Source organism: Bicyclus anynana, chromosome 5, assembly GCF_947172395.1.
Source record: "Bicyclus anynana chromosome 5, ilBicAnyn1.1, whole genome shotgun sequence".
NCBI classification, from domain to species: domain Eukaryota; kingdom Metazoa; phylum Arthropoda; class Insecta; order Lepidoptera; family Nymphalidae; genus Bicyclus; species Bicyclus anynana.
Genome location: NC_069087.1, coordinates 8417850 through 8432872, shown reverse-complemented (window position 1 = coordinate 8432872; position 15023 = coordinate 8417850). Strand labels below are relative to the sequence as shown.

Sequence of the window (15023 nt, the reverse complement as noted above, 5' to 3'; positions counted from 1 at the left end):
ATTATATGTATAATAATTATTATATATTATGTTGCAATTGCATCATCATCATTATCATCATCATTATCAACCCATATTCGTCTCACTGCTGAGCTCGAGTCTCTTCTCAGAATGAAAGGAGTTGGCCCAATGCGGATTGGCAGACTTCACACACGTAGAGAATTATGAAAATTCTCTGGTGAGCAGGTTTCCTCACACGTGAGACACGTGGTATTTAATTACTTAAAATGCACACAACTGAAAAGATGGAGGTGCATGCTCAGGACCGGATTCGAAGTCACACCCTCCGGAATTGGAGACAGAGGTCATATCTACTGGGCTATCAGAGCTCTCATATAAAACAGCATAAAACTATATACTAGAAAATAAATGTAGGTATAAATAGAAACTTAGTCACAATTTTCTTTTGTTAGAGAAAAGAAATTATTTTTCTCATTACTATCTGCTTATTATTATTCGCAAAGCGTAGAACAGGAAAATTAATTAATTTTATTACAACAGACAACAAGGCGAATAAAAAAACTTTCTACGGTCCCGCAATGATACCGGATCCGGACCATGAGTACCTATTTAGTTTAATATAAATAAAAATTTGTTATGAAGAATTACATATCAGAAATCAGAAACATACAGTTTTTAGATACGTAATAAATACGCTATACATCTATACGATGAAATAAAATTGTAGTGGCTGTTTGTAATTTTTACTAAATATAGGTACCTACTACCCGTTATGAAAGTTCTGTATAATATCACTCTGTTTCTTTTGGCTAATCTCTGATAAAGCTGGATCGATTTAGAAAAGAGTTTTATTGGCAAAAAGATATGTTATAAGGAGTGACATGCTATATTTTATTTCGGTATTCCCACGGGAACGGAAACAACTTATCAATCATAATTTTGACGGCCGATTGGTGTAGTAGCTCTAGGTAGTGAGCAGTGACCCTGCCAACTACATCCAAGGCCTGGGTTCGATTCTCACAACAGGAAAATATTTGTATAATAAACATGGATGTTTTTTTAGTATTTCAGTGGTATACACAAGTTACGCTTACTTTGTGACTAGACGGCGATGAGTATATTGTCTTAAAACATATTTATTTATTGCATTAATCAAACTTAAAAATAAATTATCACGAAACTACATTTACTATTTTTTTTATCTAAGTATCTGATACGAACTATTTATGTAATAGTTTTAAAAGATCGCTCTGAACTTCTTCGCTGAATAGGAGTTTAAAACATTCTTTTGCATTTGCAGCGGTCGATCCAGAGATTCCGATGGAATTAGATCATTCGTGATAGATGGCGGAAATCAGTTGACAGTCGTTTCTCATCAAAGTTGGGAAACTGTGAAATCTGGGTTAGAATGGTAGTTTAAATGAGAAGTTTATTCGTAGTAGTGTAAAATATTATACGAGTACGTAAGTGCAAGGAATAATGAATTCTTATAATACTTGTAAATTCTTATTCAAACATCATCAGAGGAGACTCGTGCTCAACAGTGAGCCATATATTTTAATGATAAGTGAAAAGAAATTGAAAGGCGTTGTTTCTGGGAACTAATTTTGAATTTGCGCAGTTATATTTGTTGTGCATTTTGTGAAATTAAATATGACTTGGCTAAAGGATAGCAGTTCGGAACTTTGCATACATAGAACTCAAGTTCTAAATAATGTCTAAGCCGGCATGGTGGACTACGGCCAAAAATTGTAAAAGATTGATATAGTGATGTGGTGTTGTAGATTACCTTAGATTACCAAAAAAGTGCATGTTACTTTTATGTGGTCATTATAATATTTATAATTCATAAACTTACCTCAAACGTGTCCCAAACGGTGAAGGAAAAACATCGTGAGGAAACCTGCATGTCTGAGAATTTTCTGAATTATCAGCGTGTGTGAAGTCTGCGAATCCTCATTAGGCCAGCATGGTCGGCTAATTGGCCTAACCCATCTCATTCTGAGAGGAGACTAGTGCTCAGCAGTAAGCCGAATATGGGTTGATAATGACAATGATGATGATGATGAAACTTACCACTTTGCCTCCGCCCAAAGCAAGTAAGGGGTTCGTAAAACTGAAAGGTGGCATCTGCAGTCTTCTGTTAACTTCTCTGGCAAACGCTGGGTAAGATGGCGCAGGGGAAGGTGCTACAGCCAGATAAGAGCGAAAAGCTTTAGGAACCCTTGGACCTGGCTCTTTGCGTAACGGTCCCGTGAGGTATCGAATAGCTTCATCCGGTTCGTATTTCTCGACGTCAACTCCTATTGCAGCGTATTCACCTAAAAAGTATTCATAATCATTATATTGCTATACTCGTGAGCCGAGTGAAGAAGTGTGTATCCCTGTATAAAACAAAATAAGTTAGTAGCGTACACGGAGTATGTACCTATTTAGTAAAAAGATGATACAAAATGATTAGGTATAAAACATAAACAAACAATAGAGATAGATAGATGCTAGAGCTCAAGGTTTTAAATTGACCTATTAGCATGTACCTATTTATTATTTTATACGTTGCAATTCTCAAAAAGGTATTATAACCGTTCGCTATCTATATTAACTACAAAGTTAATATAGATGGCTCCAGTTATTTATAAAAATATAATATCATCACCATCATCATTAACTAATGGACGCTATTCGATTAAAATGATGAGAATGATAATGAAAAAAACGATAAAGCTCATTTTTTACACAAGGTAAAAGTTTAGAGAAATAGAATCAAAATATGTGGTTAGGGTTAAACAATGAGTGGGTAAAAGAGGAATTTCTAACATTACAAGTTGTTCATAATTTAATACAGCGTAAAGCAAACTTTACCACTGAAAATAATGGGCTTACAAGTTTATTGTTGGGACAACAAAGGGGAATATTGTAGACAAATATATTATCAGCCGATGGTCGAATTTATACGCCCAAGATACTTTTCACGTAAGAAATTGATACGGCTGAAATACGGCTAAAAGCTATTCATATAATAAGTTTAATGGATCCATAGATAAATTTATATAAAATGGCTCAGTAAACCTATCTGTCTGTAAAGATTTTTGAGAGGTTTATATTATCGTAAGACAAATAACAATGAGGACCTATCAAGAGATACCATATGCAAGCGTTCGTGTAGAATGAGTAATCATAACCAATCAATCACGCCCACGGGCACGGAATAATTTCCTTCATACAGTTATATTGGTATCATATAAGCGTATTTTAAAAGATATTTTAAAATCATTCACTCATCATCAACCCATATTCGGCTCACTGCTGAGCACGAGTCTCCTCTCAGAATGAGGCCAAGTCTACCACGATGGCTCAATTTGGATTGGCAGACTTCACACACGTAGAAAGTTATGCAAATTCTCAGGTATGCAGGTTTTCTCACGATGTTTTTCCTCCAACGTTTGAGACCCGCGATATTTAATTTTTTAAAATGCACATAACTGAAATGTTGGAGGTGCATGCCGCTGACCGGATTCGAACCTAAACCCTCCGGAATTGAGAGGTCATATCCACTGGGCTATCACGGCTGTTTTATTCATTGATGGTATAATTTAAAAAGCCTTCTGTGTGTACATTCGTAGTAATACGAGTAACACATCGCTTGAAAATGTTAACGAAATAATAGGCTTTAATAAGTACTCTAAATAAAATATTATAAAAAAAAAAAAAATACCGACCGAATTGAGAACCTCCTCCTTTTTGAAGTCGGTTAAAAATGCAATTTGCATAGTATATTCGTGGTAATACGAGTAGCACATCGCTTGAAAATATGTAAACGAAATAATAGGCGTTAATAAGTACCTACATTAAATAAAATATCAAGTGATATTATGAAGCCAAATATTTGTTTTTGCAAATACTAAATTACCTGAATCAAGAAGCTTCATTGCATCTAAAGCCTGCATCAGACCAATATGATCATGGTAGTATCCCACGGACACGTAAACTGCAAGAAAAATTATTTTTAGCATAGCTGGTAACTGTTAAGAATTATTAGGCAACTAATTCTAGTTGACGATACTTGATGATAAATGTACATATTAATATAGCTTAGAATATAGTTACTATTAAGTAGGCATTCGTTGAAGATTGTTTTAGCATAAGTATTAATATAAGTTAGCATAAATATAATCAATGTATTAAAATAAGATAACATAAGTATACAGTACAGGTAATCAATAATATATCAGATAAGCGCGAGCATATTATACACATTATATTGTATATGATTAATTAGAGCCTTTAGTAATAAGTAGCAAATAAACGTTCATGCTATTTGTGTTTATTTCCCCTAGTTATAAGTTCATAACCTCATGTTATTGTTAATTCTAAACTGCTCGGCGTTCATGTACATAATAAGCTTAGAATAATGCTATCTCTGTCTGATTTGCCTTCCTTGTCTGTATCTATCTCTGTTTAACCCATACATTCATCCCTTTCACTATGTCTCTATTTACTGCAATAAACAATAGAGTATGCGAGCGCTTGTAAAGCAATAAAACTCGGCCTCCCAATTATGAATCACGCCACTTCTCTCTCGAAGCGACAAGCGAACGCATCTACTCGATTTACAAGAAATTACGTGTTTTATTTACGCGTCAATCCCTGTGGTTTGGACTCTCCAAAATCCTCCACAGTATCGGTGACATTTTTCTTTACAAAAATTTAATGTTAGACCAATATTATACATGGAATTTTTCATTTACTTACTTCTAGTATCTTTGTACGTTTCTCTGACAATATCCATGAAAGGGTTCCGTGTAAAGTTTTCCGGAATATCGCCGTAATAATAAGGTTGCCGGTAAACTTGTACTGTGCGGATTACTATTTTCTTCTCATTAGCAGCGGTTATTATAGCGAAAGCCAGTCTTGAAAAGTCATGATTCGGTGCCTTGAGGTATACGACGGCTATCTGTTACAATCAGAAATGAATACTATATAATTAACTATGTCAAATAAATGTATCCAAAGTGCATGCAATTTTTCAGTATGTCTCAAGACCGAACTTTAAGTTTAATAACAATTTTGTATAATATACGCTAACAAATAAAATGAATATTGTTTTGTTCTGATGTAAAATAAGCAAACAGTATTAGGTATGTGACATTTTACGACGATTATGAAGATGGTAGTCCACAGCTGGACGTAGGCCTCCCAGAGCAGTCTAGAGACACTCAAGTGTCAACATGCATTGTTCGAAAGCCATCGTCTTCAAGCAAACATAATTGGGGAAAAGAATCTAAGAATTTCCTTTTTAATCTTCATAATAAATTTAGCCGCTTCCTGAAATATGCTTGATGTCGTAAGCCCATCTTGTGGAGCTTTAACGACATTGCACTTTCCACTGCAGGATCCTATTTCTAGTCAATTAAGATGCCAACGAACTAAACAAGCTAACAAACTATGTGCCCCGCCCAATGCCACTTCAGGTTTGCGACTCACTGAGCTGTGAATACGGAAGATTTTATTTCCGAGTTTAATTACGAAGAGGTGCATCTTCTGCTGAGTGATAAGGATAACACTGAGCCTTCTTATGAAGCCCATTAAGTTAAGATTAAGCGACCAAGAACGACAAAGTCTTTAGGTTTTAGTTGACAACATTCACTGTTCGAAAACTGTCTTCATTAAACAGAATCTATGTATTTGGGGAATAAAATTTGTAATGGTTATTCCAGGTCAAATGGCATCAAACAATTTAAATAGAAATTATGAAGTCCGTAGACGGGCCATATGAAATGTTTACATGCATGAAATCGAAATGTGTGAGCACTGCGACCACGGAGCGAGAGATGTCGATGTCCGACGGACGCGTGCGCGCGAACGTTGCGTACACGCGCTTGTTGGAACTGGCCACGTCGCGGCAGTACTGAAACAAATTTAAACAGTTTATATTTAGTTTACTTTTCACAGGCCTATATAAATTTTAATAGCCCCACACTTAATAGCGTCGATATGTATTAGGTGCAAGTCAAATTTCAAATAGGCCTACGTAGGTACATTATTAATATCTTCACACCTACATAGTTTGTTTAAAATTATGATGATCTTATTACTATTATTTAGGTATATAACTGGTTATCTATTTAAAAAATAAAGCTTTCAGGATTCCTTTTAGAGTCTATACTAGAGTCTAGCTCAAGACTGTTAGTCTTATTAGACAAAGATGTAATTTTCTTTTACTCAGAAAATCAAAGTACATGTCGGGCATATTTAAGCAAAAATACACATACTAATTAACAACATAATAATTGATAGAAGGTTGGTGTTACTTGTTTTGAAGTCGTATCCTATAAGACTATTCCTGCTGTAGCTTACAGCAATCAATATTGGAAGGAAAATCCAAGAGAGATAGGTAGTTTAGTTTTTAAATAAGAAAGATACAATTGAAAACGATTAAAGTGCTACAGGGAGTGTTAGTGGATTTAAATAGCCGCTGCTGACGAGACAAGAAGAACAGATAAGAGACTTACATAGCTAATCATGGGAAGGTTGAACGCGGCAGCCATGCGGCCCTCGTGGACGCACGTCTCCTGAGGACCAATGAAGGCCGACACGTTAGCAGCCCATAGTGACGCGACCTGTTGTGAACATATATTACTGTAAAAGATATTCCAATTTGAAAATTATGAAAATAATCAAGTTCGTCAGTATTGCGTTAATTAAATGGTTCGATGAAAAAAAAAAAATAATCGGTGTACATACATAAAAAAAAATACCGACTGAATTGGGAACCTCCTCCTTTTTGAAGTCGGTTAAATAAAAATCTTTTATTTCAACTTACAAAGGGGGTCAGACTAAAATCAGAATCAGTACAGGATCGATTTCTCAGTAGGTACATGAAATATAGAACATTGATTTAAATACTGACAGTCGAGTCAGTTAGCAAACGCCCCCACCAGACAAATTCATTATCTTTGACGTATGCTAGTTGACAATATACGAAATTGAGATTATAAGTGCCTACCAAATGTCATTTACTGCTTACTGGTGAATGTCATGCAGTATGTAGATGACATTTTGTCATTTGATTTGATGTTTATTTTAATAGATTGATGATAAAGACTAAAATAGTGTTGGCCAGCTGGACGCTGCTGGAACTGACCCGCACTCTGCGAAACAGGGATGTGCACCTCTTGCGCGTGGTTGCATAGAAGCAATCCACACGCGCCTTTTTTTTTTTTTTTTTATTCTTCACAAGTTAGCCCTTGACTACAATCTCACCTGATGGTAAGCGATGATGCAGTCTAAGATGGAAGCGGGCTAACTTGTTAGGAGGAGGGTGAAAATCACACCCCTTTCGGTTTCTACACGGCATCGTACCGGAACGCTAAATCGCTTGGCGGTACGTCTTTGCCGGTAGGGTGGTAACTAGCCACGGCCGAAGCCTCCCACTAGCCAGACCTGGACAAATTAAGAAAATCTCATTCTGCCCAGCCGGGGCACGGAGGCCGTCACGGCGAATCGGGGCAGTCCCATCAACGTCCACAACATCAACATCCAAAACATCAATATCCACAACATCAACATCCACAACATCAACATGCACAACATCAACATCCACAACATCAACATCCACAACATCAACATCAACAAACATAAAGATATGAATTAAGATTCGACGTGATGATTTTTAAATACGCATCAACTAAGATGAAAATGTGCAACATTGTTGAATTTTGTTTTGATTGGAGACTGGAATGATTTGTTTAACACTCCCATTTTAGGGAAATGTTATCCAAAATATAAGAAAATGTATCCTGTACTGTGCCTTTACAAAGTTCTTTTACTTATTTAAATAAGTATATTAAAATTAAACCACTCCATTTCGTGGTTTTTGCATTATATTTCAAAACTTCACCTAATAGGGAAAGTTTTTAATTATAAGGGTAACTTTATTTCCTGCTAGCGTTTCCTTTGGCTGATTGCACCCGCTGTGATCACTGAACTCCGGAGAAGTTCTCCAGAAATCCGATAAACAACTTTTGAGTCAACTGAAAGTTTGCTGTAAACTCTATCGAGTTTGTTTTCAATTTGCGAACTATTTTATTTACAGAAATTTGTTTACAGAAATTTACCATTAATCCAGATGCCTAGGTGCCCAGGGTTGGGCAGAATTTTCTTAAATTTTATAAATTATAAATATAAAACTCTTGTACTTATTTAATAATTGCGAAATAGGTACCTACATAAAAGGTACCTATTTGATTTGAGATTTGTATTCACAGGTAGTCCGTGCTAATTATCTACCTATTAGTATACTAATATTATAAAGAAGTAAAATTTGTAAGGTTGTAGTGGGTAATCTACTGAACTGATTTTGGAAATTCTTTTACTAATTGAAAGCCATATTATTTGTGAGTGCCATAGGCTATATTTTAACTCCGTATTCCATCGGGAACTACGCGGGTGAAACCGCAGCGTCAGCTAGTCTTAAAATATTTTTATTTCATATTTTGCATTAAGCAAAGTCAGTTGCCTCTCCACATTATTACCATCAATGTATCGGGAACATAGCATTTATGTTAAACGTTTCAACAGATTTTCCACTACGCCTACTGTTGAAGGATTTGAGTGAATAGGTAGGTATCAGCGGCGAAGGATGGAATTTAGATGAACGTAAGCCGTCCCAAAGAAAATGAAATTCATACAGCGTGATACAAACTCCGGTTTATCATATATCTCGATACAGTACAACAATGGATTTGCGTGGATTTTGAAAGGTAACCTGACCGGAATTGGCTTTCATGAACTCTTCGCCGCTGGTAGTTATTACGAAAGGTTGTTATGATGAGATTGTGATTTTAAACGTAAGTAGGTACAATGTAGATATAAAATCAACATTATCTTTGTCAGTGTTGCTTTTATAGTATGTAGATAGTTACTTACACGCATAAATCCAATAAGAGTTCCTAAACTAAACCACACCACATTTACGTAAAACATTTTTATTATTCCTTTGTACATGCTTACGAGAATGTTGTTAGGTATTGAACATTCCGTTCACAAACAAATGGAACATTTGTCTCCTATCATATTACCTAGGTCCTAGACAAAAGCTAGGGAGTTCGAAGAGTTACCATAAAATAAGTCTTACATTACTTTATTACATCGTAAACATTACTTTCAAATTGCACCGTAAAGTCTAAATATAAAAATTTTAATAAAAAAAATTCAACCGACTTCCAACTCTAAAATTAACCTAAACTAAAAAGCAAAAAATAACATCTTACCTATGTGCTACCTTCTGATCAGTTTGAAGGCGGTGCCAAGCCAGTGATGTTTTAATTCAAGCCGTTTAAATTACACAATTTCTGTGGTTCTTTCAGAAACGGCTTTAATTAAAACATGACACTGAATTGGCACCGCCTTCAAACTGATCAGAAGGTAGCACATAGGTAAGATGTTATTTTTTGCTTTTTAGTTTAGGTTAATTTTAGAGTTGGAAGTCGGTTGAATTTTTTTTATTAAAATTTTTATTTTTTAATTTTTAGTGTTAGCACACCTAACTGAGTGTGAACAAAAATTAATGAGCAATTAGTTGAAACGTGTACAAAATTTCACACCCCCTTTATCCACACGTAATATGAATATTCAGAAAAACGTGAAAGGTGACTGTCCTCTGTCTTCATCACCAGACCCCCTATGCAGTCACAATCCATATGGGTGGAAAGTTCTCATCAATATAAAATTTATCAAGTCCAAACACAAGGTAGCTACTGTGAACCGTCGAGGAGTTCCCTTAACTATTCTTCGTCTTCATCACCAGACCTCTAATACAGTCACAACCCATCTAGGTGGAAAGTTCTCATCAATACAAATTTATCAAGTCCAAACACAAGGTAGCTACTGTGAACCGTCGAGGAGTTCTCTTCACTGTCCTTTGTCTTCATCATCAGACCCTTAATACAGTCACAACCCATCTAGGTGGAAAGTTTTCATCAATACAAATAAATCAAGCCCAAACAAAAGGTACCTGCTGTAAATCGTTGACGAGTTCCATCGTCTGTGTATCAGCTCCATCATCAGACCAACTCCAGACCTTCATAAAATTGTAGTGGTTTAAAATACCTTATGGAAACACTAACAAACGCACTAGCCGTCCCTACAATTTTTGAAAGTTCCTCTCGATTTCTCCAGGATGCCATCATCAGATCCTGACATGAAAAAAATGGGACCACCCTGGAATCAAACCCTTCAAAACAAAAAAAGAATTTTCAAAATCGGTCCACAAATGACGGAATTATCGCTGGACATACATAAAAAAAAAAAAAAAAAAAAAAAAAAAAACATACATACAGCCGAACGTAGAACCTCCTCCTTTTTGGAAGTCGGTTAAAAATAAAAAGCTTTGCTAGGACTTAGTTATTTGTAGAATTGCTATTCTGACTATATATACAAATTTATGTTAGGTAGATAGGTAAGTATCTATCTACCTATTTATTATTAGAGAACATAAAGCACATAGTGATCATTATACAACGATATAATATGTTAAATTCTTTTAAAAATATATATTAAATTTTACTAAATAAAAAATCGATATCTGCTTTTCAAGCTTACACCAAAGAAGCTTTACATCCTTCATCTCGTAGAAAGTGCTGAGTCACTAGTGCAAACTTTTTTCTCTATCTGATTTCAGTAACTTGATAGAAACCATAGTCCTGTCATCAACCCATATTCGGCTCACTGCTGAGCTCGAGTCTCCTCTCAGAATGAGAGGGCTTAGTCCACCACGCTGGCCCAATGCGGATTGGCAGACTTCACACACGCAGAGAATTAAGATAATTCTCTGGTATGCAGGTTTCCTCACGATGTTTTCCTTCACTGATTGAGACACGTGATAATTAATTTCCTAAAATGCACACAACTGAAAAGTTGGAGGTGCATGCCCCGACCGGATTCGAACCCACACCCTCCGGAATCTGAGGCAGTGGTCATATCCACTGGGCTATCACGGCTCTAGTAATATTTGTCAAAAATATCAAATACTCTCTATATATTCTGCTGATATTATCATCACTATTACGATGGTCATAATGTGTGATTAATAGCATTGTTCTGCTAAGCATCGTAAAAAGTATACCTTTGACCATTTCCAGCACATTAATACAGTATCTGACATTGACAGAGATTGATGTGTTCAATTCCATGTACCATTCGTGGGAAACCCCTCGGAATATTTTTATATTTACTTGACATTTCCTCAAATTGCATCAGTAAGTGTTCACATGATAATGATTTAACTTATAGTGAAATATATAATCTATACTAAATATTATAAAGCTAATGAGTTTGTTTGATTGATTGAACACGCTAATCTCAGGAACTACTGGTCAGATTTGAAAAATTCTTTCTGTGTTAGATAGCCCATATATGAGGAAGGCTATATATTATCCCCGTATTCCTAATTCCTACGGGAACGGGAACCTCGCGGCGTCAGCTAGTGATAACGACTAATGTACACATACATATGTATGGTGTAAAGACTACCTAATATTATGCTACTTAAAGTAATCACTTATTCTGGTATGACAAAAAGATTTTGATGCATTAGCAATTACGAGATTTTCAATTAAATTTTACTTTTGCAGTTGGTCTTCATTTTCAGTCAAGGGTCGTTTGCTGTCAGGGTCTTTCAGTTCTTTAAGATATCATGTATTAGTCTGGTTCTGAAACCTTGTTTAAGGAGCTTTATGATGTCCTGATCTATTTGTTGTATTACATGCGTGTGACATGTAGGCGTATTAAACGGGATGACGAATCGTATTAAGCGTTAGGAAATGCATGAAAACATGTCTCAAGTTGTAGGCACTGGCGTAAAATGACGTATTATGCGAGAAATCGTTTTAAGCGTGATCGTCTTAAGCGGGTTACAAGTTGCATACAATCGTCTACATCGAGTAGGTATAAAACGACCTTTATATGGCGAAGGGTTGCAATGAAGCTATAGGATTTTCTAATTAAGTCATTGGCTTTACCATTTTTTTAATTATGTGGTACCTCTACGTATTGTACATCAAGTGATACTAGTTTATTAAATAACACCATAACAATATTATGCATTGTGTGTACGCGTAAATGTGAGCTATATCAAACAAGGTGAGAATTAAGTATCATATACTACGCAAAGTGAATTAAATTAACAAGTTTTCGATAGCTCCAGTGTGAGTTCTGCTTTCTGATGGCCGCTATTACTAGGTCATTGCAATTCGCGGGAATAACGCCCATCAAATTTATTTTTGGAGTGCATTTGAGTGTGTCGTGGCGCAAATGAGTTCTCTAGATGTTTCTTGATTACTGTCTAGTCACACATCAGAAACTATATTCTTGATCTCTTCATAAATAATGTTTTATTTACTTATCGTGAGTAGATTAGGCCATTTATATGTATACTTTAAAATACTATAAATGTAACATTTAGCTGAGATTTAGCTTAGCTTACCTACTGCATATCGATAATCTTCTAAAAAATGATAGTCATCAAAGTTATCTCTTTAAAGTACTCCATGACTAATATTTTGTTTTCTCCTCCAATATTTTTGATATCTTCATAAATAATGTTTTATTTAAGTACTTTTACTTATCGTGAGGACAGTAGGCCATTTATATATTTTAAAATACTATAAATGTGACATTTAGCTGAGATTTAGCTTAGCTTATCTGCATATCGGTAATCTTCTAAAAATCATAGTCATCAAAGTTATCTCTTTAAAGTACAACATGACTAATATTTATATACCTATAATATGATATGACTTACAGCCAAACGTAGAACCACAAAAATAGTTTAGTATAAAATCGGATGTAGGAATCACATACATAAAAAAAGAATTATAGAGAAATCGCCATATAAGTGGGCGTCGTATTCGGTAATTCCAAACTTTCATAATAAGAGAATTCTTAACCTTCGTGATTCATCGAGATAGCAACTTTCAAGTGTCGACCTTGCCTGTCATTGCTATAACATGAACTGTGTGAAATTGATACCAATACATTATTAATTCAATTAATCAATTATTTATAAATAGTTATGTACTATTTTAATAATGTATAATTTAAAATAAGACACTGTACTGAACTTGGTTTAATAGTATTCACAAGTATAGGTAGTAATTTTAATTTTTATATATTTATATGTAGGTATTTGAATATTTCATATACCTATAGTAAATGTATATCAAAATAATATTAGGTAAGTATATGGTTTGTCAACTGAATATAAAATATAAAGATATCCTGGTGGTACCTTCTGTAGTAGTATTTTTGATTCATCACTATCAACCTATATTCGACTCACTGCTGAGCTCGAATCTCCTCTCAGAATGAGAGAAGTTAGGCCAATAGTCTACCACGCGGGCCTAATGCGGATTGGTAGACTTTACACACGCAGAGAATTAAGAAAATTCTTTGGTATGCATGTTTTTCATGACGTTTTTCCTTCACCGTTTAAGACACGTGATATATAATTTTATATAATGCACACAAATGAAAAGTTGGAGGGCATGCCCCGGACCGGATTCGAACCCACACTTCCAATCGGAGGCAGAGGTCATATCCACTGGGCGATATATTTTTAACCGACTTCCAAAAAGGAGGAGGTTCTACGTTCGGCTGTATGTATGTTTTTTTGATTACCTAATGGTTTTTGTATTAATAGATTTAAAAACCAAAGTAGGTTAGGTTCATCTTGTAGGGAGTCTCGACCAACACTGCGCTTTCCGGTGCGGGGTCGCCATTCCAGCAGCATTGAGCTATGTCAGTGACTTTGGTTCTTCTGCGAATATCCACATTTCTGATTCGATCACACAGAGAAACTCCAAGCATAACTCGCTCCATCGTTCGCTAAGTGAATCGCCAAACGCCTAATTTGTATTACAAACGTTGACACGATCGTATCTAGACTGCCAAATTCACGAGGTATTGGATTACATTGCACAAGTAGAGTGAAACACATCAGGTAACTAGGTAAATAACACGAACAGTCTCTTGTCCGTAGTTCATTGACATTTGCGATGGTATTTATAAACACGGCATTATTAGAAGCTCGACGTGTGATGTTATCTCATTCATCTGCAACCCACGTGCTTACAGTCTGTCGTTTGTATTGTATGAAACAATAGCGCATTATGCTCAAGATAAATCGTTACCATAATCGATAACCTTCAAAGCCTGCACTTGTACGCTCAAGATAAACCTGAGGCCCTTTTGTCAAACTTAGTTATTTTTACACCTTCAAGGCAAGAACAGGCAAGGCAAGGCAAGAACATCTTCTAGGCAAGCGCGCTCCAAGTTAGACCTTATGATTGTAGTAATGCCTTTGTAAATTTTTTAGGCGAAAAAGGTAAGTTGTTTCGAAGGTGAGTACAGATTGGTGCAATGCAACACCTTTTATAGTTTGTCAATTTAAGGAATATTTATCATGACGTTACGCTGTCCAGTGGTATATTAAACGTTTGGTCATACGTTTTTAAAAACTTGAAAAAAATGGTTCCCTATCATTTGTAAGTAAACAAGTATCATACGGGAATTCCGTTACGTAGGTAGGTACTTACTTTTCAATTATAAAGAATCATAATTATTTACAATGTACATAATTAGTACTTTTTCAGTTATTAAGAATTATTTACGCTATACCTACATAGGTAATTATTACACGATGTAATTTATCATCTGGTAGGTAAGATAACACACTCATAAAGTAGACTATAACACACAGACTATAACAGAGCACCGAGAATAAATTATGGTCCAAAGCTGTTCATATGAAACTTTTTAGACGTAGAGCAAAAATCATGTATAAAGTGACGTCGAGATTTATATGCGCCTCGAGGCTATGGAGTGGCTTATCCTCATCAGATGATACGTCTTAAAAAGAGAAAATAAAATATGTAAAAAGTTTTGGCTTCCAACGCACCGGAAATGATGTCTTTTTGTCGAGCAAGTCCGTCGCCAGAGAGTAATGTATTCATCTATGTTACGCTCTATATTATGAGTATGTTTGTTTTATCTGCAGACTTTAT

General features: G+C 35.4%; 1 protein-coding gene across 1 annotated transcript in view; it reads right to left on the bottom strand.

Moving 5' to 3' along the window:
• Window positions 1–15023, bottom strand: part of LOC112053872 (guanylate cyclase 32E) — an 80284-nt gene that overhangs the window by 37909 nt on the left and 27352 nt on the right. The window contains exons 4-8 of the mRNA XM_052881783.1: window positions 6474–6581; window positions 5747–5869; window positions 4714–4915; window positions 3872–3949; window positions 2038–2282 (exon numbers count right to left, since the gene is read on the bottom strand). Of these exons, the coding sequence (XP_052737743.1) occupies window positions 2038–2282; window positions 3872–3949; window positions 4714–4915; window positions 5747–5869; window positions 6474–6581 (756 nt within the window). The remainder of the gene's footprint in view (window positions 1–2037; window positions 2283–3871; window positions 3950–4713; window positions 4916–5746; window positions 5870–6473; window positions 6582–15023) is intronic.